At 40.3% G+C, this 21,937-nt stretch overlaps 1 protein-coding gene across 3 annotated transcripts in view; it reads right to left on the bottom strand.

Annotated features, from left to right (window-relative positions):
- The window catches only part of ENTHD1 (ENTH domain containing 1), a 102,965-nt gene extending 81,601 nt beyond the window's left edge, over nucleotides 1-21,364 (bottom strand). Inside the window, exons 1-3 of one of the 3 annotated variants that reach the window (XM_051962060.1) lie at nucleotides 21,170-21,364; nucleotides 16,315-16,822; nucleotides 2,110-2,355 (exon numbers count right to left, since the gene is read on the bottom strand). In XM_051962060.1, the coding sequence (XP_051818020.1) occupies nucleotides 2,110-2,355; nucleotides 16,315-16,792 (724 nt within the window). In that variant the 5' untranslated portion in view covers nucleotides 16,793-16,822; nucleotides 21,170-21,364. Of the gene's footprint in view, nucleotides 1-2,109; nucleotides 2,356-16,314; nucleotides 16,823-20,989; nucleotides 21,042-21,169 lie in introns of those variants that run through there. The other 2 variants (XM_051962062.1, XM_051962061.1) reach the window with 2 other exon arrangements.
- Nucleotides 21,365-21,937: the final 573 nt, after the last annotated feature.

The raw sequence follows: 21,937 nt of genomic DNA on the forward strand, positions 1-21,937 counted from the left end.
AGATCCTCTGACTTCGGGGCTGGTGCTCTATCCACTGCACCACCTTGCTACCCCTCAACATTCACTTTTGCAAAACCTTGTATTTCAAATTTTTCTCCCTCCCTATCCCATTCTTTAGTCAGCAAACAATCCAATATAGATTAAACACATATAATTCTTCTACACATATTTCCATATTCATCATGCTGCCCAAGAAAAATCAAATCAAAAGGGGAAAAATAAACAACAACAAAAGATGAAAATACTATGCTTTGATCCACATTCAGCCTCCATGTTCTCTCTCTGGATGTGGATGGCTCTTTGCCTCTCAAGTTCTGGACTACTTTTAAAAGCCTCCTTGCAACCACTGTTTCCCCTTCTTTAGCCATCTACCCCAAAGCTGCCAAAATAAACTTCCTAAATAAAATACGAATTTCTTGGCATATCATTTAAATCCCTTCACAACCTGATTTCCACTTAAGTTTGCACATAAAGTCCAGCCCACAAAGAACCCTCCAATTATGATCCAGAAGCTTAAATTCAAGAAAGCATTGTTGATGCCTTTGGCCATTCCGTTCCCACGCTCTACACCTCTGTGACATTTCCTATGCACTACTTCCTAAATGCCACCTCTCCAGGGATGCTTTTATTCCTTCAAGGATTCCCTCCGTGGGGGCTTCTCTGACCTCCCCTTACCTCCAGAACTGATGGCTCTATACTTCCTCCAATCACTTTGTAGTGTTGGAATACCCAAGACCTCTTCCTGACCTACCTGTCCCCTGTGAGAGCAGTTTTATATAAACCTGGCACAGAGACTTAAACATAGTTGGTACTTTATGAATGCATGTTAAATTAAACTATGGCACAGTGGAAAAAAGCCAAGCTCTGGAATCCACCAGAAGGTCTGGATTCAAACTGTGCCCTCTTTGCTCTGCATCTCTGTGACCCCAAAGAAGTTACCTAACTTATTTATCCATTTCTTTTTTACTCCTTGATAAAATGGCGGTTTCTGAGAGGGACTCTGAGATACCTTCCAGCACCACATAGAAAAATCCTGTAAATCCTTGTAAACCTAACTAGAAATGGGCTGGCGAGTTGTCCTAGCAATATACCCAAATAGTATTTTTGAGCCCTATCTTCCAAATATTTAAGCTAACGAATCAGTCTTTCCTCACACCCTCAACAGGACCCTCCTTCTTTGTTTCATTAGACAGCTAGCACTATCCCAGCAACAACAACCAGAAATCCCATAGTCCTGCACTAATACTGCCCTTATGTTATGGAATAGTGTATCCAACAAAGTTGGCAATTAAGGAAAAACTATTTTCCTACTAGATTCCATCATAAATTGCAAACTATTAAAAGAAATACCATACATTGCTTTAAATAAACTAATTTACAGAATTATCAGTCTGAGAAATTTATGAAGCAGATCATTCATTGTATTGTGTTTAAGCACATCATATGTCAGACAGTAACACTTGTTGCCAAAATATGATATTGCAACCTACCTCTATTAGACACTATTAATATTCAGAAAAAAACCATTGCCCAAAGTCCAGAGAATTTTCTTTTATTCTTCTTTTGTGTAAAGCCAGCCCACCTGGGAAAATTTGGGAATGACTTAGCTAACAAAACTGCAGCTGAAATCAAAAAGAGGGTGGATGTTATGTATGTTTACATGCAGTGTATACTACCCTCTGTCGCAGCAATGAGAGCCAAAGGACACTTAAAGGTTATCTAGTCCAAATCTCTTATCTTACAGAAGGCCTAGAGACATTCCTTCTCACTCTCCCTCCATGTCCTGCTGGCGCACTCCTTTCACACTGGATATTGGCATATGGATTAATTTGGTAGCTTCTGGTCTTACGGAAATTTGCTTGAAGTGTATATTTGTATTGAAGAGAAGTTCAATAAAACCACAAATATGAGTAGTAAATCAATCACTTTCCCTCTGTGTATCCTCTTTACTTTTGTCCTTCATACCTGAACCTACCATTTTGATACTTACACATATTTCCACATATTGCTTATATAGACATGTAAATTTTTATTTTTTATCTACATATATTTTTTAAACATGGGTGTCCCCCACCCCAGTGCAGTCCGACTACCTTTCCAGATACGCACTTGTGAGGTGCAGCCTTGAGATCTTGAGAAGTTTGCGTGTGTTCTCAGAAGCAGGAGGGTCTGATGCCATGTTAGGGCTTGGTAAGTGAGTCGGCGAGTGGCCAGCACCAGGCAATCTCTTAGGAAACGTCATGGAGTAGGATGTTCGCCGTCTAGTCCAACATGCTACCTCCCGCTCTTTATGCAGCAGCTGCTCATCCATCAGCAGAGTGATGATTTGCTTAGATTTTTCCCGGATGTAGTAACCTAATAAACATAGTGGATTGCTTAGAGAAGGAAATAGTCAACAATTTTATAATAGTTTTTCCTTTCAGAGACAAGAAAACTAAGACTATCACTACTAAAATGATCATAATCATCAGCTACCAGACTAACCACAAAGTAGTTTTTAAAAAAACCTGCCTGCTGTTTATACCATCTGACTTATCAAGGAGGAAAAACCTAATATCTGTATTTCAAGCTGATGAAATTTGCATTATTTCGTTCTATTACTGCAAGTAAAAATATTTTGTAAGCCAGCCTTTATCCATCTACAATGATGGCACATTGTTCCACACTGTTGGAATAACATTCTGTTTGACTTTCTGCCATAAGAGTGAGTTGTAACTTTCAAGACTCAAATCCCAGGGGAAAATACTTCCCCCGAAACAGGGGTACAGTAGCACCTTAAAGGAATAGACAGAGTCCCTAAGGACCCACTACATTTGTCTAGGATGCTCCAAGAGTAATGAGAGTGTTCAAGGCTGCCAGCTAAAAGGAAAACAATTCTTTCCCAAAGGCAATCATGCCATAAAAGGTTGTTCTCCCCTCCTAAAACAGAACATATTAGTTTCCAAGCATGAAGGGGAAATCAAACAGATTGCTCCTCAAAGTTGATAACACCGAAATGTATGTCAGGATCCATGGGCAGTTTCCCTTATCCAGCTACACCAAAGCAATAACTCAAAGCTTGGTGGAACAAGTTAAGATGTGAAAAAGTTATCAAAAGATATCAAAGCCCAGATTTTGAAGTAGCTGTGAAATGGGAGATTTGGATACCAAGTATAAGTAGGAAAAGTGAACAGAAGAAAAAGAAAAACCAGTCTCGGAATAAGAATAAATTATGATTGTGGTACAGTGAACTGGACTTCAGTGTATAGACAACCTGGATGCTGGACTTGACAGTACAGACAACCTGGGTTCAAATCCAGAGTCAGACACTGATTTACTGTGTGACACTACATCTATAAAAGAAGGGAGCAGGAGTCACAGCCTCTAAAATTCTTATCTGTGATTCTTTGAGCCTAAGATTTTCTTAGTCTAACTCAAAATCTTGGAAGAGCTGGAGAATGTCATCTTAATCCAAAGGGCCCAAACCCATCCTTGAAAATAACAAGAGGACTGACTAAGGAATAACTAAGACTTGAACCCACTGGGCTTCCCATTTCTGAGGTAGAAAAGACATAAGGAAAAGAAAAGAAAAGCTATCTTAAAAAGGGATTATACAGCAAAAGGTTTAAGAAACAATGGAGGCCGGGATTTTTTGTACACAGGCACATTCCCAAGAAAAGCATAAAATATAGGAATTAAAAGGAAAGCTTGAGCTTCTTGATCCTGGGAACTGACAAATTATGGCAAGTACAGACTCATGTCAATATTCACATCCTTATTATGAATGAAAGCACAAGACCTAATAACTAGAAGGGTGGCTAAAGACTCCTCAAAGATGCAAAGAGAGGGCGGCTGGAGTTTCTTCCCACATAACGGGTCACTTTGCCTTACAGTGCTCCTAATGAGCAAAAATTCCAAGGAAGCTACACAGATAACAGCGGCTTGTTTGCCAACATCTGTGGCAGAAAATAAAGAGAAAAGTTCTCTGAAAAACTTGCCAAGATCCTCCAATGTATACACTGATGGTTTGATACGAAGTTTGGCAGAGAAAAAGATCGCAAACAATATTGGAAAATATGAAATGAAAGAGGACAGAAAATGTAGGCTACTCAGAGTGCGTGAATACTTTCTCCAGAAGGGGCAGAAAGATATTTGACATGTAGGGCAACAGACACTACCACAAACAGTGAATCTGACAGGAGATGACTCATGACAGACATTGGAGTCACCAGTTAAAGCAAAGGTCAGAGTTAACCCTGAACTAGAAGAAAGTTTAAAGATAAGAAGACGCCGCTTTTGAGAAGGTCCTGGGGGCAGCTGAGTGGACTGAAAGCTCAAGAAGATTCAGTCATGAATATGGCAGCCAAAAAAGACCTGATGTAGGGTGTCCCCAGGAAGGGCAATCTCTGGGAATAGCAAAGGAATCACCCCGTTGTCTGTCCTCTTGCCTGCTCAGAGTTTGGATGTCATTTAGGAGTTTATACACTATCCCAACATTATGTCATCTGCATATTGGAGCTTATGGAAACAGGCAATACCTTTGTGAAGTGGACTTTGCTGGTCATACACCTTTGAAAAGCCTTAAACTAAACTGATCAAGCATTTCCTCAATATGTATGCTAATTATTATGACAAAGATGGCAAAGCAGCCAGATAAAGCAATAGGTATTAACAGATTCTCAATCACCTTTTTTGGATAGGATTAGTCATGATTTTTTTTCACATTGTTCAATATCTACTTGTTTCATATATCTTGAGAATTAATTTCTCAGGACTTGATTTCAAAAATATGTTGCCTCCAGAAAGACCTCGCTTTCCCTTGAGCTGATGCAGCTGAATCTCCCATCTTTCTTGCTTTGGTACCACTTCTACATGCTCATACACAAATAAAAATAAATATATTGCAAGACTAGAAAATGTGGAACTGTGATTGCCTTTATCACCCCCTCCCCCCATCTTATTCCCACTGGACAAGCAGTCATCTCCAAACTTTAGCAATTGAGTTCAAATCTCAAGTCATCCTGTGCCTTTAATTTTCTATGCAAAATAAGTCCTTCACTTTGGAGTTTTTTGCATTGTTTTCTGTCTTTCTAACACTTGTCTCTTTCTGGACATTTTTGAATTTCAAAGTTCATTTCAATCTTCTCAAAAAGAAGATAAAGCACATCCATCCAGAGACTAAGATATTCAGAACTGGATTAGTAAACTCATTATCATAACTCCTGCGGTATCTATGATAGCTAACTGTCTAATTATGATAACTAGGTATCTAACTATTATAGGTAAATTAGTCTATTTTCCCTCTCTTTACTCTTCTATTCCCAACTTAATGGATTGTTACAGCTAATGTTGTCAACTAGGAATACCCAACACATAAAAACACACATCATGTTCCATTTTTGTAGACACACTGACCAACAAGAAACTGCTAGCCTTGTGGACACTGGACACATTGTCATAAAAGGTAGGACAGATTAAGAGGGCAATTCAATTAGTGGAAAAAGAAAAAGTTAGTGCATGCTAACCAAATCACAATCAGAAGAATGTTATACTTTAGAACATATTGCATTTGTTCAACTGGATCCTCACTGCATCAAGGCAAACCTTTTACACTTCATTAATCAATTTATTGTCCGTCCATCACATTGGCCTTTTCAAACTTTTTCATTCCTTCTCAAATCTCCCATGGCTCTGCCTTTTTCTACCCTCTCAGCTGAGAATCTGACTTCATATTTTACTGAAAAACTTAAGGCCCTTCATAAAGAGCTCCCTCTTCCCCCTTCCTCTTCATCTCACAACATTCAGACATTTTCTGACACTATCTTCTTTGTCTTTCTGCTTCTCCTGAAGAGGTGACCCTTCTCTTTGCTAAGCTTAACCCCTCTACATGTCCTTCCAATCTTATCCAGTAGATTGCCTGCCCCTTTTATCATCCCTACTCTATCAATTTTTTCTATCTCCCCCTACTCATCTACCAACTGCTTCCTTAGTGCCAACAAATATGTCCATAGCTCCCCCATCCTCAAAAAGCCTTCGCTTCATTCATTCATCCCTACTAGCTTGTGGGGTATATACATTTCCTCCCTTTTGTAGCTAAAGTCCTCAAGAAGGTCACCTATAATAGATGTTTCTGCTTGCCTTCTTTTCCGTCTCTCAACTCTCTACAATCTGGCTTTTCAATTTCATTATTCACCACCAGCTCCTCTCTCTGAAGCTACCAAAGACCTTAATTGCCAAATCGAACGTTCTCTTCCCTGATCTCACCCTCTTTGACTGCTCTCTAGCCACAGATGTTGTCAATCACCCTCCTCTCCTTGCCACTGCCTTCTGCTTCCTCTCCTGTGTCTAAATGCTCCTTTCCAGTCTCCCTCACTGGACCTCCATTCAGGTCAAGCCTGCTAACTGTGACTATTCCCCAAGGCTCTCTCCTGAGTCTTTTCCCTTCTCCCTCTATACTATTTTGTTTGGTGATCACATCAGCTCCACAGAGTCAATGATCATTTCTATGCAGATGATTCTAAAAGCTACTTATCCAGCATTAACCTCTCTCCCAACCTTCAGTCTCACATCTCCAATTGCCTATTAAACATAAATATCTAGAATTATATTCCTATAGACATCTTAAACTCAGCATGTCCAAAATTGGACTCATTATCTTCCTCCTCTTTTCCTGCCCTCTCTATTATTCTGAAGGGGGCTACCAACCTGCCATTCATACAGGTTAACAAACACGTTCAACTCCTCACTCTCTCAGCTACCCACCCATCCCCATCCAATCCTTTGCCAAATGGCTGTCACTTCTATCCTTCACAAAATTTCTAGGACTCCTCCCCTTTTACAACTTAACCCATCATCTCACACCTGGACAAGTATTGGTCTCACTGGTCACTTCAAACACTTCTCCACTCAACTGTCAAACCAATGTTTCTAAAGCGTAGTCTAACCATGTCACCCCAAGATTCACTAAATTCCAGTGGCTTCTTATTATCTGCCATATCAAATCTAAAATCCTCTATTTGACTTTTCAGACCTTTCATAAGCTAGTCTCTGTCTTACTAACTCTTAATTTATCCCACCTATATCATTTAGTCATTTGCATGTTACCTCCTCTATTAAACTATGAGGGCAGGAACTGTCTTTTGTTTTTCTCTGTCCATCTCTAGGGCTTAGCATGGGGCCTGGCACGTAATTGTGGACTTTACTAGAATGGGAAATCCTGAGTTATAATTCCTAGTCCTCCAGTTCTAGCTGGGTGTAAGTCACTCAATTTTCATGCACCTCAATTTTCTCATCTACAAAATGAGGATTATTATCCTTATCCTGTCTACCTCACAGAGTTGTGAGGAAATTATGAAAATAATGGTGAAAGCTAATCTATCTATAGAGCTTAAAGTTTGCAAATCATTTTCTGGGTATTAATTCCTTGATCCCTGAAGCAGGAGCTATTATTATTCTGTTTTCCAGTTAAGGAAACAGAGGCACCAAAGTGACTTGCCAAGGGTCCCACAGCTAGGGAACATCTGACCTGGCTGTTTCCAGTACTCTAATCATGGCACAAGCTACATGACTTAAAAGAAGAAAGCACTTTGTAAACCACAAGAGGATATATAATGTGAGTGGTTATGATTATTTACAATGAATATAACCGTTATCTCTGGTGCATTTCTCACGGAAAGTTTATGATCATAAGACTTTTTATCTTCAATGAGTCACCATCACCCTCTACCAGCAACCACCAGCCTTCTCCAGACAAGCTCACTCAGACTTCCAACAGCTGCCCACATCTCTTATCGCATGACCCTTGGAGCCTTTCTAGTTTGGTAGAGCCTGACAGAACCTGAACTCCACTAATGGTCATCTCTAGGTTACAATGTGACTCATTAGATCCAAAAGCATTTTAAAAGTGCCTACGAGGTACAAGATGCTAAAAAGAGAAATGAAAAACAGGCTCTGCCTTCATGAGGCTTACACTCTGTGAAACACAAACAAATGCAGAGAGAAGAAATATGAAATAACAGAGGAGAGAGAGCACATTAAGATATAGGGAGCCTGGGAGAGTCTCAATATACAAGCTGAGCCTCAAAGAAAGCTGGAAGTTCTAAGAAGATGGCAGGAAGGAACACATTCGAGGCACAGTGGACAGACTGAAAAAAGACATGAAGGTGAAACAGAAGATTGGTTTTAAAGCACAGAAAGTAAGTCAGTTTGGCTGGAACATCAATTACTTGACAAAAATGTGAAGTGAGTTTAGGCATATTATGAAGGACTTTATAGGCCAATCTGAATTTATGTTGTATCCTGAAGGTAATAAAGAATTATTGATGATTTTTTAAAAGAGTACTAACTAGTATGATCAGACGTATGCAGGAAGATGGTTTTGGCAGCTAGTAGAGCTGCTGTGAAATATTTATGGAAAGTTCATGATTACTGCATGATAAGAAGACATGGATGAATTGCAATCCGCACTAGTGAATGAAATAATCCATTAAAAACTATAATTAATGCATAATTTAACTTATAAATTGATTAAGTTTAAGATTTATTAATTCAACAAATATTTGTTCACTGCCTATTCAACTTATATGGCACCACAGTAATCAGTTGGTCAAAAAACATCTATTAAGAACTTATATGCTTGATACTAAATGTTGGGGATACCAAGAAAGGCACAAGTTGGTACCAAGAAAGGCACAAGTTAGCCTTTGTGGAGCTCACAGACAACCTGCAAACAACTATGTAAAAATAAGCCACATATAGGATAAGATAGATAATTAACAAAAAGATTCCTTCTAATTAAGGAAGGTCAGGAAAGGTTTCTTGTAGAAGGTGGGTCTTTAGATGGGATTTGAAGAAAGCCACAGAAGCCGGGGGGAGGGGAATAAATGTTCTAAGTTTGGGAGGACAATCAGTGAAGAGATGCTTTATTCTGATGGATTAAAGAGTAAATGGAAGGAAGGGAAGATGGTGTAAGGTTAAGAAGACTAAAAGCCCAGGGAGATTATAACTACTTTAAACACCAAAAAGACAATTTATTACATCTGATTCTAGAAGTGATAGGAAGCTACTGGATTTTGAGTAAGGAGGTGACATGGTTGCACTTGCACTTTAGGAAGATCATTTTGATGGCCTAGTGGAAGATGGATTAGAGTGGGAAAAACTTGTGGGAAGCAGATCCACTAACAGGCTACTACAATAATTCAGTATGAGGTGAAGTAAACCTTTATCAGGGTAGTGGCAGTGTCAAATTAGATCGGGGTATATGTAAGCTATGTTACAAAGATAAAATTAACAAGACTTGGTAATAAATTGAATGTGGAATCTGAGTCAAGAGTGAAGGATACCTGGGAGGAATGGGTATCCTCCACCCTAATAGAAAATTAGGAAGAAGGGAGGCTTTAGAGAGTTAAGGTGAGTTTGGTTTTGGACTTTTGAGTTTAAGGTGTCCGTGGGACATCCAGTGTAAGATATTTAACAGTCAGTCAGAGATATGATCCTGGAAGTCAGCAGGGAGGTAAGGTCTGGAGAAGTAGACATGAGATCATCACCTAGAGACAATAACTGAATCCATGGGAGCTGAGATCACTAAGGGGAATAGGGGGACATCCAGAATTGATGGGTAGAGAAGATCCAGCCATAGAGATAAACCAAGAATCATCATGAAGGGTACAAAGTGAATAAATACATGAGCTCTTCTTTCATATTCTACTAATAAAAAAAAAGACATCAAATATTCTCAAATGGATTTGTCGTCTCACAGATTTTGACACTTCCTCCAATGATGATGCTTTCCCTTGCCTCCCCATCCAAAGCATTTCTCATGCACATCTTCCAATTAGTTAGCCAGAGGAGGTTCATCCATAACATAGAGGCCTAGTCTTGATTTCTCCTAAAAATCACAAGGACCCCAGTTGAGCATTCAGGCTGTCTATTATCCTTGGTTCTCAGCAGGTGATTATCTACTATTAACACATTTCCTCAATGATATCCTTCATTCCTGATCTTCAAAATTACTCATAGTTTTCTGACCCATCATATACCTTCCTATAGCTCTGAGCAGTACTCAACTTTAATTTCTCAGAAACCGGTACCTTCTGGAGTCAGAAAGCCTGAGTTCAAATCCTACACACATGTCATCCCTCTGGGTACGTCTAAAATGAAAGCACTCAACTAAATGATTCCTAATGTCCCTTCCAGCTCTACTTCTATGAGCCTAAAAACTCTGGAGGAACACTAGTGTTAAATCTATGGGACAGGCTGGAAGTTCTTAAGGAAGTTTTGCAAAGTTTTTCTTCCTTCTGGTTTCACACACAGAGAAAATGACAAGATATATATATATACACACACATACACACTATATATATATGTATGTATATACACACACATGTATAGACAGACAGCATAAATAGTCAAAGTTAAGCCTCAAATTAAACAGAAATAGAAGAGAAGGATGGAATTATGGCAAACCTCCTCTAAGAAATAAAATGAGAACACCAGGCAATATATGATAAGTACTATATAAGAGGTACAAATAACACTCTAGGAGAACATAGGAAGGAGAAATATTCTCCATGGAGAAGATGACCTTTTATGTGGGCTTTGAAAGCTACATAGAATTTTGACAGGCATGACCAGGTAGGAAAAGCATTCCTGGGTGGGTGGTAGTCATGGCATTCTGTTATTAAATGATTTTCTGCTCGCTGAAAATCTTTTGAATTTTGTCATAAATTGGTGGCCTTTCTTTACTGGTAAAGACAAGTATGTTGAGGGGGAATAAAAATACCTTTCTTAAAACCCTTTAAATTACAAAAGATAAGTAGTCACCAACTGTGCTTAATCACAAGACTGGTCCTAGATATAAACATAAATTGACTGTCTTAGTCATGTCATTTTCTGCATGAATAATCATTATGATGATAATAATAATAATAATTTACATTTATATAGTGCCTTAAAACTTACAAGGCACTCTCTGAGAAAATACTAATCATAATACTCAATATACTCACAATAATAGTCAAGTATTATTAGCAGCAATTTATGCTGAATTCAAAATGAGTCACAAAATAAAAAATACTTAGAGTGAAAACAAAGTATAACAGTAGAAAATCTGCAAGTTGTTATGAGGATAAAAATAAGAACCCCCAAACATTTACCAGTTTGACTATATGAGGGAATATTCCTATAGTCTCTACTATCCTATAGTATAGACATCAATAATGTCAACTACCAACATACCCATTCTAGTTATGAAGCATTTTGAGTTCTAACTTAAATCTATATTTAAATCTTGGTTCCTTGAAATATGCTTTTTTTCCTGCTTTCCTTTCAGTGAACTAGTATTATTGCTAAAAAATGACAATGACAATAATCAATTTCAGCAAAACTAACCATAATTTTATGAATTAATTCATTGAGAACAAACTTTATATCGAAGTCATTTCTTACAATTTAAATTGACTCAATGAAAAATATTATAAACTATGCAAATGGCCCTAGTTCTAATTAAGAATAGGATCGTTTTGGTGACATGAATGGGGTTTCAGGCTTGACAGGTATTTTTAGACAATTTTAATTAAATGTGTTCTAATATTACAATGAAATCCTCTTAAAATGTTTTTAAAGGATCAATTATTTAAATCTTTCTAAGAAAGAAAATTTCTTAGCAGGAAAACGAGAAAAAAAATTTATTCAGCCTTCAATTCTGACATCTAAATGGTTTATCATTTCATTAAATGTTAGACTATTGCTATGAATCTGCTAAAAATATATAAAAGCACAAAACTATTTGTACTAATTGCTCCAAACATGTATATATATATAGCACAAAGTACTATAACAAAATTATTCCTCTCCCTTTTTTCTAATTTTCTCTTTCCCTGTTCTCTTCCCCATTTTAGTTACAAATTCCCACCAGGTTTTTTTCCATCGCTATCTCAAGTCTGCTCGGTCTCTCTTCTTCTAACCCTAGGATCATAGGATCAGAGATCTAGAATTAGAAGGAATCTCAGAGATTCTCTAGTTCAGGCCCTTCATTTTACAGTTCTCTGGGAAACTGAGTCCCATAGTAGTTAACTTGCCAGTAGTCATATATAACTGGTAAATGGCAAAGTTGAGGTTCAAACCCAGGTTCAATGATCCCAAATCTAGAATTATTTCTACTATACCATGTTCATCTCTTCTTTCTGGCACTACATATTTAAAATATTTTATAGTAATTCTGTAGTTTCACAGACACAAATGGGGATATTTCCTATGTAGTTTCTCCATCCATGTTCTTGCTTTCTATAATCTCCCTGTCTCTTCTGCAATTGTAGCAATATAAAGTTGTGACACATAAGAGGAAAATTAGAAAATAATATCAACAACTAGATGAGCTATTTGTATTATTTGTTCAGCTTTGGGGATCTGGGGAGAAGTGTTGTATCAAACCTACAAACAACCAGCTCTTTGGGGGATCGCTCACATGTAATGTACCCTGGGATCAGTGGTGTGAAATGATATTAAAAAACAATGGATAAAAGAAGCTGAGGACAGAGAAGTCAAGGATTCTATCTAACACATGTTTCCTGAGCACTAGCTGGGCTCAGTCCTATGGTAGGCCCCGTGCTGGGTGGACACTCCTAAAGCAATTGAAGGAAGTTCATTGTTGGTAATGGCTCTTGGGACACAGAGAGCAGTGGGTGGAAGAACAGAAGGTTAGTCAAACAAGACTCAGAGAATCACAGAAGTTGACAGTTGAAGAGGTTTCAGTGGCCATTTAATCCAACTCACCCACAGAAGGAATTTCCACTCTCCCATAACCTACCAGTGGCCATCCAGGCTCTACCTAAAGACCTCCAAGGAGCACCCCAGTCTACTTCTGGACATCCTGAAGCCTAAACTCAGTCCCCCCTCCAGGACCTGCCCTCCCCTCCTTCATGAATGAGTCTTCAAACACTGGAAGGCATTTGTTATGGTTTTCGGAGTCTTCCCTTCCAAGGCTGAACCTTTCCCCGTGCTGCCAGACCCTGACAGTGCTCTGAATGAAGCTCAGTAGCACACTCTCTTCTCTCTTGCCAATATGTCCCTTTTAGGGAAACCCAAGATCAGCATCAGCTCTTCTGGAGGCCACATCACACCACTTCATTGTAAGTCCATCCTTTCGCATTCCCTCAGCAATGCTCTTTATGCAAGTGAAAACTCAGGTCATAACGGATTCAGACAATTACAACTATCTCTTCACTCCCTCACCCCCTGCCTCTTTTGTTCTGTCATAGCATACAAACCAAGTGCCATTATAACCCTTCTCAAATCTCCAATAACTTTCTGGGGGAAAAGTGCAGGTCCCAGGCATTCCATGACCTTTCACCAGCCGGCTTCTGAGTGTCTCTTCTCCTGGGTCCCCGACATCTACCTTCCACTCTAGCCAAGCAGTAATCTCCCACTTCTGCTCAACCCCCTCACATGTCTAGGCACAAAGTACAACTCTCATGCTTGGAAGGTATTCCAATTTGCCCCTCCTGAAGTACACATCTAAAACATAATAACTGATTGTACCACCTTCCAGATTTCCTTGACTCAAATAAGCATGATCCATATGTGTCATTTTTATATCCTCCTATATGTGTTGATGGTGATTATCAGTGTCCATCGATGGCCAAGTGTTGATCAATCACTTGTAAAGGAAGGATCTGTTCATGGATTCACATTTTGGTCCCCAGGATCATGGGTTGTACTATCACAGATTTGAGAAGGAAAGGCCCTCAGAGACCACCCATTTTAGAGATGAGGTAATCTACGGTCACATATGTAGAACATAGCTAAGTCAGAATTTTAATCCATATCTTCAGACTTCAAACCTACTCTTCTTTTCCTGGCACTATGTTGCCCTAGACCATTTCTGTGGTTAAATGTTAATAGGTTAAAATGGTTCCAGCAGCTAATGAAGTGATAATAATATGTATCTGTGTTGTTTTTGTGTTCCCCAAAACTAATTTTCTCAACCTTTTGAAGGAGTTTTCAGTATTTGCAGATATGTTGTACAGGTATACTTGCATGTAGGTTAAAAATGTGTCTGCATGCTTACCTGCATATCAATGATGCAAATATAAAAAGACCCAGAACTTTTTACATACTGCAACACACACATTTCCTTATTTGGTCGCTTCTTATCCCTATGACATTGCAGTCCCAGTCGCTGGTCCCAGCCCTGTCTCCCATTAACCTGTAAACCCTGTAAGGGAGGGCCTGTACCTCCTCCACATTTGGTCAGTTCTTTGTAGGGCCTCAGATAACACCTAGTAGAACAATTCAAAAAGGGCATGCAAAAAGCTATAAGGATGTCTGAGATGCCCTCCAAGAGAATTTCTATTCTTCCTTCACTAGCTCTTCCCGACGTAAGGTAGGAAAATTGCCTTGCTTGATTAATTTGTCTTGCGGTCCTCCAGGTAGTCCCTGCAGACACTGCTGCCTTGTCATTTTCTGGCTTACAAAGTATAGTACAAGCATCGGCAATAAGGCTTTCTTCAGCCAACCTATCGTTATGCCTCACCCAGGATCTACAAGAAACGCAGGACAGAAGGGAATGTTTGGTCATCATGGCTTCCTTCAGGCTTTAGCTCTCTAGTTAAATTGACAATCAGATATCGATTAATAACTCAGCTTTGTCTCTCTCCTCCTGGACAAGCGTTTATAGTACCTCATATAAACAGAAACCATACATTTCCTTCTTACCAAGACAGATGGTGCTCATAGCGTGTTAGATCCCAGTCATAAGCAACCTGTACCAGAACAAAAATGATGCTGTAAAAACGAACTGGCTCAATGAGACTCACTTGGTCCTCAGTGGCTATTGGGGGGAGATGACTCCTGGGATGGAGAAATAGCTACAACAACAAAACTTTTCCCTAAAAAATATAAACCAAAGTATTGGACTATTCTGCAAAATCCTACAATCTCCTCCCTGTGGATTGCATCATGTCCACTGTTATTGAATACCAACTGCTAGTTCCTTTGAAGCCAACTCCTTGATGCTGCTTAGATTCAGACCAGACTACTTTGGTTTGATTTTTTTCCTTGAATGCTACAATATAAAATAATTTGTCTATAAATGATTTATTAATTGAACTGAGAAATAATTTTTTCAAATCTTGTTCTGGAGTGACATTCAATCAAGATTGCATTTCAGTTGTGATAATTGCCTGCTTAAGTGAAACTTACTTATATTGTTTTTCAAGAAAATGAGAAATGAAAACCTATTATTCATAACCAAACACTTTAACTGCAAGAACAGAAGCTTTGGAGGCTCTTGGGTTAACACTACTGAATTTGAATGCTGAGGTTAAGCAAGTAGTAGGAATGATTAAAAAAAAGTTTCACTCTATTTATAGATTATCCAGGACTGTATTATTGTTTTTTATTAGATTATTATTATAATAAATAATTATTCTGTATGACCAGGAAATGGGGTATTCTGATTAATACAATCTTTCCTGATACTGACTTTGTATATAAGCCATATACCAACAAATTAAGCCTTTTAAAAATATTCTCAACACCAAGAGTTTGTATTCTATCCTGGTTTTTGCTAGCTCTGTAACCCTGTGCAAATCACTTAAACTCTCTGAGATTCTATTTCTTTATTTGTTAAATTAAGATGATGATCATTCACATGGTGATTGTGAGAAAAGAGCTTAATGTGTGCTATTATTATATCGACTATGATGTAACTTTTGTCTCATGACCCCAAAGAGAGTATGGACTTGTAGGGACAGCTCAGTACTATCATTAAAAATGCCAATTATCTTTGGACTGTAGGCCACAACCTCATTTCTGTAAACATGGTGCTATCTCAGCATCCTGCAGACCCTATCACTGTCCCCATGTGCATACTTTACCCAGACCTTCCCCATTTGTCATTTAAATTAGTCATACATAGAGCTCCTACTTCATCTGGAAACTTTATTTTAGAGTCCATGGAAACACCACCTTCCTTTTGTTACCAAGTTAGCTTTCTTGTAGGGGAAGAACTAGAAGGTTTCCATCCTTTTGGGAATTATTTTATTAAGCCAAAAAAATCAGTGTGATACCCATGGGTGGTCCTTCCTCACTGTGGTTCCTGCCCTATTCATTTTCTTTGCACTCTTTTTCTTATGTATAAGCATTGGAAATCTAATTGCTTCCTCTTAGATCTCCATTTGAAGAAAACATATTGATCTGTTAAGGACTTGGCTCAAATAATTAAAGTGGCCACTCTCTATCATGGAAGAAAGACAACATAAGCAACCCTAAGTTCCTAGTTCAACTTCTCCCACCACATATAAATTGCTGGCAGGTCAAATCGACTTTAACCATTACCTTGGTCTTTTCCAGCTTCATCTATGTGATGGAAGTCTTTTAATGTCTGAATGTTAAAGAAGCCCTCTCGGCAAAGCTGAATGACTTTTTTGGATCCATTCTTGATAAGATAATCCATGAGTGTGAGGGACTTGTAGACATGGCGCCAATTCTTCCCATGGTCATTTAGTCTCTGCCACAGCATGTTCATAATTTCTGAGAGAGAAACTGTATTGAAGGTCAGGTCACTAATATCCAACATCAAAGAACTCGAAGGCCCCCAAGGGTCATTAGACGTAGCTTCCCGGACTTTGACTTCTGCCTCTGAATAATTTTTCACAAAGTTTTTTACTTGCCTCCTGAATGCCATGGATGAGACCAAATTGAGAGGGGAAGGGGAGGGGGGAAGAAGAAAATGTAAGGGGAGCAGTGTGGCTGCTTTACAGAGCTGTTGACAGCTAACGGGGTTCCTGCTTTGCTGCCCCCAAAAACAATTCATCAGTTTCCATCTTGCTAAGTTATCAAGTTCCTGCAAAGAGAAGAATAAAAAATGTTATCTATACATTTTTAAAATGCACTTGTAGAAGATTCAGTCAACACGAGAAATCTACGTTCAGTTTCTAATTCAATCACTTAGCTGCCTCTGTCAGAATAAGGATGTATATGCTATTTAACAGAATATAGGAAGCCTCTCTGGTCCTAAGTATGTCTACAGGCAGGGCCGAACCAACCTTCATGGATGGGAGTAGGGTGACTGTACCAAAAATAGGAGGAACATTAAGCATTATGTCAAGTGGACAAAGAACAAAATGAGAAAAAAGAGCTGGCAATTAATGCTGAAGACAGTTTGCCATTATAGAAATATCTAGAACAATTAAGATGGTTTAAAAAAAATAAGGTCTGAATTGGACAAGATAGCCTCTGGTTTGTATATTTGTATACCACATGACATTCAAATCTGATTAAAATTCAGATCTGGCTATCATTTCTTTTTTTATTTATTTTGTTTTTATATCTCTTCATGTCCAAATAGTCCTTCTCCCCCTTCCCCCAGCCAGCCTTCTTCTTAATATAGAATTAGAAAAGAACATCAACCAAGACTGCCTATGTACACAATGTTCCACACCCACAGTCCCCCACCTGCTTAAAGAGGGAGGAAAGTACACTTTTTTCAATCTCTTAATTGGGATCAAGCTTGGTCACTAAAATTACACAATATTCAATTTCAGCTTTGTTTTTGTTTGTCTTTTCAATCTCCATTTACATTACTTTGGTCACCAGTTCCAGGTTTTCTCTGGGAAAGAGGAAGCTGCTGAAGAACCAGATAGCTGCCCCTCACCAGCCTCTGTCATTTCTCAAGCCAAAGGAGATCTAGATCTGACACATTCCACTGGAGAATCTAATTCTCTTTTCCTCAACTGCAAGAAAGGAAGAAGAGGGAGCCAGCAGAGAATATAAGAATTTCCCTAATAAATTGAAACCGCAGTAGCGTCTCTGACGTGCTAAGTCTGTGCCTGTTGGGTTTCACAGTATATCCACACAACAGGAGGCACATTTAGGTTCCGACATCAAAGGGTACAGACCTTCCCAAATTTTAAATGATGCCCGTGAATTGTCAATTCACAGCTTTCCGAAATGCCCCCCACTCCCTGTTTTTCATTAGTTTGCATTAGGATGGGTCAGTCAGCTTGCAATTTCCCTTGTGAGTCACTACTGAAGGCCGCCAAGATAGTGTATCAAATTGATTTCAAGCCCTGACAAGCACCCAGACCTGGCAAAGCTGAGACAATCTATAATCAGATTTTAAAAGTAAAAGTGCACACAAACAAAAGGAAAAATATTAGAATTCAAATCAAACGTGTTTATGCTCTCTCTACAGTTTCCTCTTGTCCCTTCGGACCCAATCTTGGGCTTGATTGATTAATTGAATGTTCAGAAAGGCTTGAATGGGAAGCCAAAGCCCCAGTTACCTCTTCTTGAGAGACAGAGACAGAGAAAAACAGAGAGATAATTAACCTTTCTTATCAAAGAAAGCACACCCTCAAATAAGCAGGACAGAAAATGTATTAGTTTAATTAAGATCTCTCAGGGAAACTATCAACACCCCTAGGAAACTGAAAAGAGAGAGGGGTCTTCAAGAGGAAGGCCTGCCTCTCATTTTTACAATTCTGCTTTTCTCTCGTTTGCACTTCAGAAAGAGGCAGTTTTTATCTATCTCATCCCTGCAGTGAAAACCTTGATTTATAATGTGTTTCAATAAGCTATTAAAATTTTCAATCATGAAGGTTTTCTTTTTCTGTCTTTTTTTCTCTCTTCCAAATCTCACTTGATGCAGTGATGCACTGTGACATTGGCGATAGCAACAAATATTGATCTGTTTCTTCACAAGTCTATTAAAAAACCCTGTTTGACTCATAACCTGCTGGAGGGCAGCAGCCGCCATCAGAAACACTCTGCTTTCTTGTTTGGATAACCATCCATCTGCATTTCTGCAGGACAATCCTGGCCTTTGGAGTGTTCTCCTACATCCTATGATATGCTCTTAGTCTGTGTTTTCTTAAATGTACTTCCTACCACCAAACACACATACACACACACACACACACACACACAACACACACACACAATTCCACTTCAATCAACACCACCAGGATAGTTGACTTAATTGTTTCAATGTATTTGACAAAAGGTATTAGCTACCACACAGAAATTCAGGGTAATCCCAAAGCACAGGGAGAAACAAGCAGCTAAGCAAGTCTGATAAAGTAAAATTGTATTCCCTGTTCATCAGGGGGCAACTTAAACAAAGAGTAAGTAAATTTTCCATTGTTCTTCATCCATTCAATCATTGGTCTTTTCTCAGGCCCCTAACAAGAGTTCATTTAATCAGTGCAAGCTGCAGATGACATTTGGGTTAATTATGTATCACGGGAATCCTTCCACATAGAGCAGCTCGGTGGACAATATCACCAAACAGTCTTTGACATTGTAATGGGTTGACATTTGAGAAAAGATTAACACTCCAGGGTGGGACTTTTTTTCATTCTTAAACCTCTATTATCAGACTGCTGTATTCCTATAATGTCCTTAAATCTGATATTCCATAAATGATGTGGAGGGAAGCCTTGTCATCATAAATAGGTTTTGTGGCACTAAATTGACTTTTGAATGGGCCTATTTTGATCCAGAAGGTCATCGATTTAAAGTGGGAAGGGTTATTAGGAAGCATTTAGCCCAACCCTTTCATTTAAAAAAATGAGGAAACTGTATTATAAAAGTGGTGAGGAATGGAGGCATGTGAACTTAGAGGCTATGACTTCAAATCCAAAGCTTCTTAAAACTGAGGAGTCCAATACCCGAATACCTGAAAAATGGGCAACAGTAAAAAGTATCAAAGATTCTACCAATTTTTAATTCTTTATGTAAAAGTAAACATGGGCCTCCATCTCATTAGTATGCCATGTGGAAGAAGGGGGGTGAGTAGTGAAGACCTTGGAATGACAGGGGAGTTCTCTGCACCCCTAGAAGTAATAGGGAACCACATGAAATCAGCCAAAAAAACTTTGAGACACAGTGCCCTGGTGCAAAAGTGGAGGAGGAGGATCAGACTGGACTTGGAGCAGCCTCTCTCCTATTTATCTGGATTGGTTTTTTCTAACAAATACCATGAAAACTGAAGGTGGTGATATCCTAATAGGGAGACAACCTGCTAAGGGTTGTGGGAGTCACTGCCAAATGGACCGTGGACGATCAGACGACTGATTAATTTGTTAGAGACAAAGCCAGGGTTAAAACAGACAGGAAAAAAAAAATAGAAAGGCATGATGTAAAATTTAAATGATTCTGGCTTAACCTACTGAAAGATGGGAAATGGATGGAGAAAAGGATGATGATGATTTCCTAAAAAAGGCAAATCAATCACCATTAACAGGCGAGCAGGAAGAACCTAAAAATTGTGTTAGGAGAAAAAAACAAAAAACACTGGACCCCCAAAAGCCGACCAAGGAGATTTGGGGGGGCTGAGGGCAACTGATGAAGGATACAAATTCATTTATGAAGTCTTACAGACAAGGGCGGCAGATTTGGGGAGACGGGGCTTCATAAAATAGCAGAAATTCCAAGTCTGACTGAACGATGACAAAGTCGGGCCACAAGCCCCGAGTTCAAGTTCTACCACTGATGGGACCTCAGTTTCTTTGTCTGTGAAACGCTTCCTACCCCCCAGTTATGACCCCAAGGGGGCGTAGGGGTGAAAGGAGACGGATCCCAGACCCGAAGGGAAAATTATGCAAATGAGGTTCTGGTGGCGTTTACACAGTGGGATTAAAGCTAGGGAAGAAGGTAAAGGGAGGAAGCGGCCCAAGGAGGGGAAACAGGCCGGAGTGTGCGGCGCATAAACGAGGCGTTTAATAAATGCTCGCAGGAGGGGGGGAGGGAGCAGGCATTTGTTAAGCGCCTCCTGTGTACCAGTCACTACAAAGCGGCTAAGGCCGCGCCTGCCCTTCAGGATCTCCCGTTCTAAGGAGAGCTGGGCAGGGAAATGGACTGCTTCAAGGACTTGGAGCTCACTACCCGGAGGGACACACACCCATCCCTCTCTGGGAAGGGGGAGGGGCTCCTCCTTACAGCGAAGCTAGCCCCGCCCCTCAGACACACAGGTTTAGAAGCGCTGGGAGAGTGTGGAGTCCTCACCTACCCTTTTTACAGGCGGGGAAATTGAGGCCCGGAGCGCCCGCCCTCTCCCCCCTCCTTCCCGCTCTAGTGCGGCCAATGGCCGGGGCAGGGCCCTCCCCAATGCGACCCCGCCCCTCCCAAGCACCCTGAGACCCCCAGGGGCGACCCCCAGGGGTTCCCCCTGACCAGGAGGCGCAGTTACCTAACGAAGCGCCGGAGCCGCAGCCGTTGGAGGCCCCTTCCCGCCTAAATTCAAACAGTTGCCTATCAAGCCCAGGGCGTCTCGCCATCCTCCAATCAGAATAGAGCATGGCAGCTGAAGCCCGCCCACCTCCCCTACGTCTTCGGTGCCATCCGTTGTTCCCCGGGAGGAGTGCTCGCTCTGCCTCTCAGCGGGCACTGGGTGGGCGTGGTTTCGCATAGGCTCCACCCCTCCTCTCAGCTCCACCCCCTCCAGGAGTCTAAAGTCAGCGGGAGCACGTGCAGCCGGGGAGGTCCTCGCCCACGTGAAGACCCAGGCTCCCACAAGCATCGATCAAGCCATTCTCCTCTCCTGAGCCGTGGGGTTCAAAGCAAAATCGGCCTCGAGGAGACCCCCCCATTTTACTTGGAGGACCACGCCCCCCTAATTTGGTTCTTACGAGACCCATTCATTGACATGACCCTGTAATCCTTCTGCCCAGCAAGTGGCTGGTGGTCTCTGCTTGAAGACCTCCGAGGATGGGCTTCTCTACGGCTGGATGTGAAGGGACCCCCCCCCCCATTGTAGGTCTGTGGTTCTGTGAAGTGGGGCCAGAGAGAGGGAGAACGCAAAGCCGATTTTCGCATCTGCGGGAGGAGGAGGGGCCACCAAAAATGCCCTCAAGGAGCCAATAAAGCCCGGCAGCCGTGTGTGCTGACGTCTCTGCTCTCAATCCCACCACAGTAAAAGCGAGGAAGATCGGCTATTAGGGACCAGACTATCTATCTG

Source organism: Antechinus flavipes, chromosome 5 (genome assembly GCF_016432865.1).
Source record: "Antechinus flavipes isolate AdamAnt ecotype Samford, QLD, Australia chromosome 5, AdamAnt_v2, whole genome shotgun sequence".
Taxonomy (NCBI): Eukaryota; Metazoa; Chordata; class Mammalia; order Dasyuromorphia; family Dasyuridae; genus Antechinus; species Antechinus flavipes.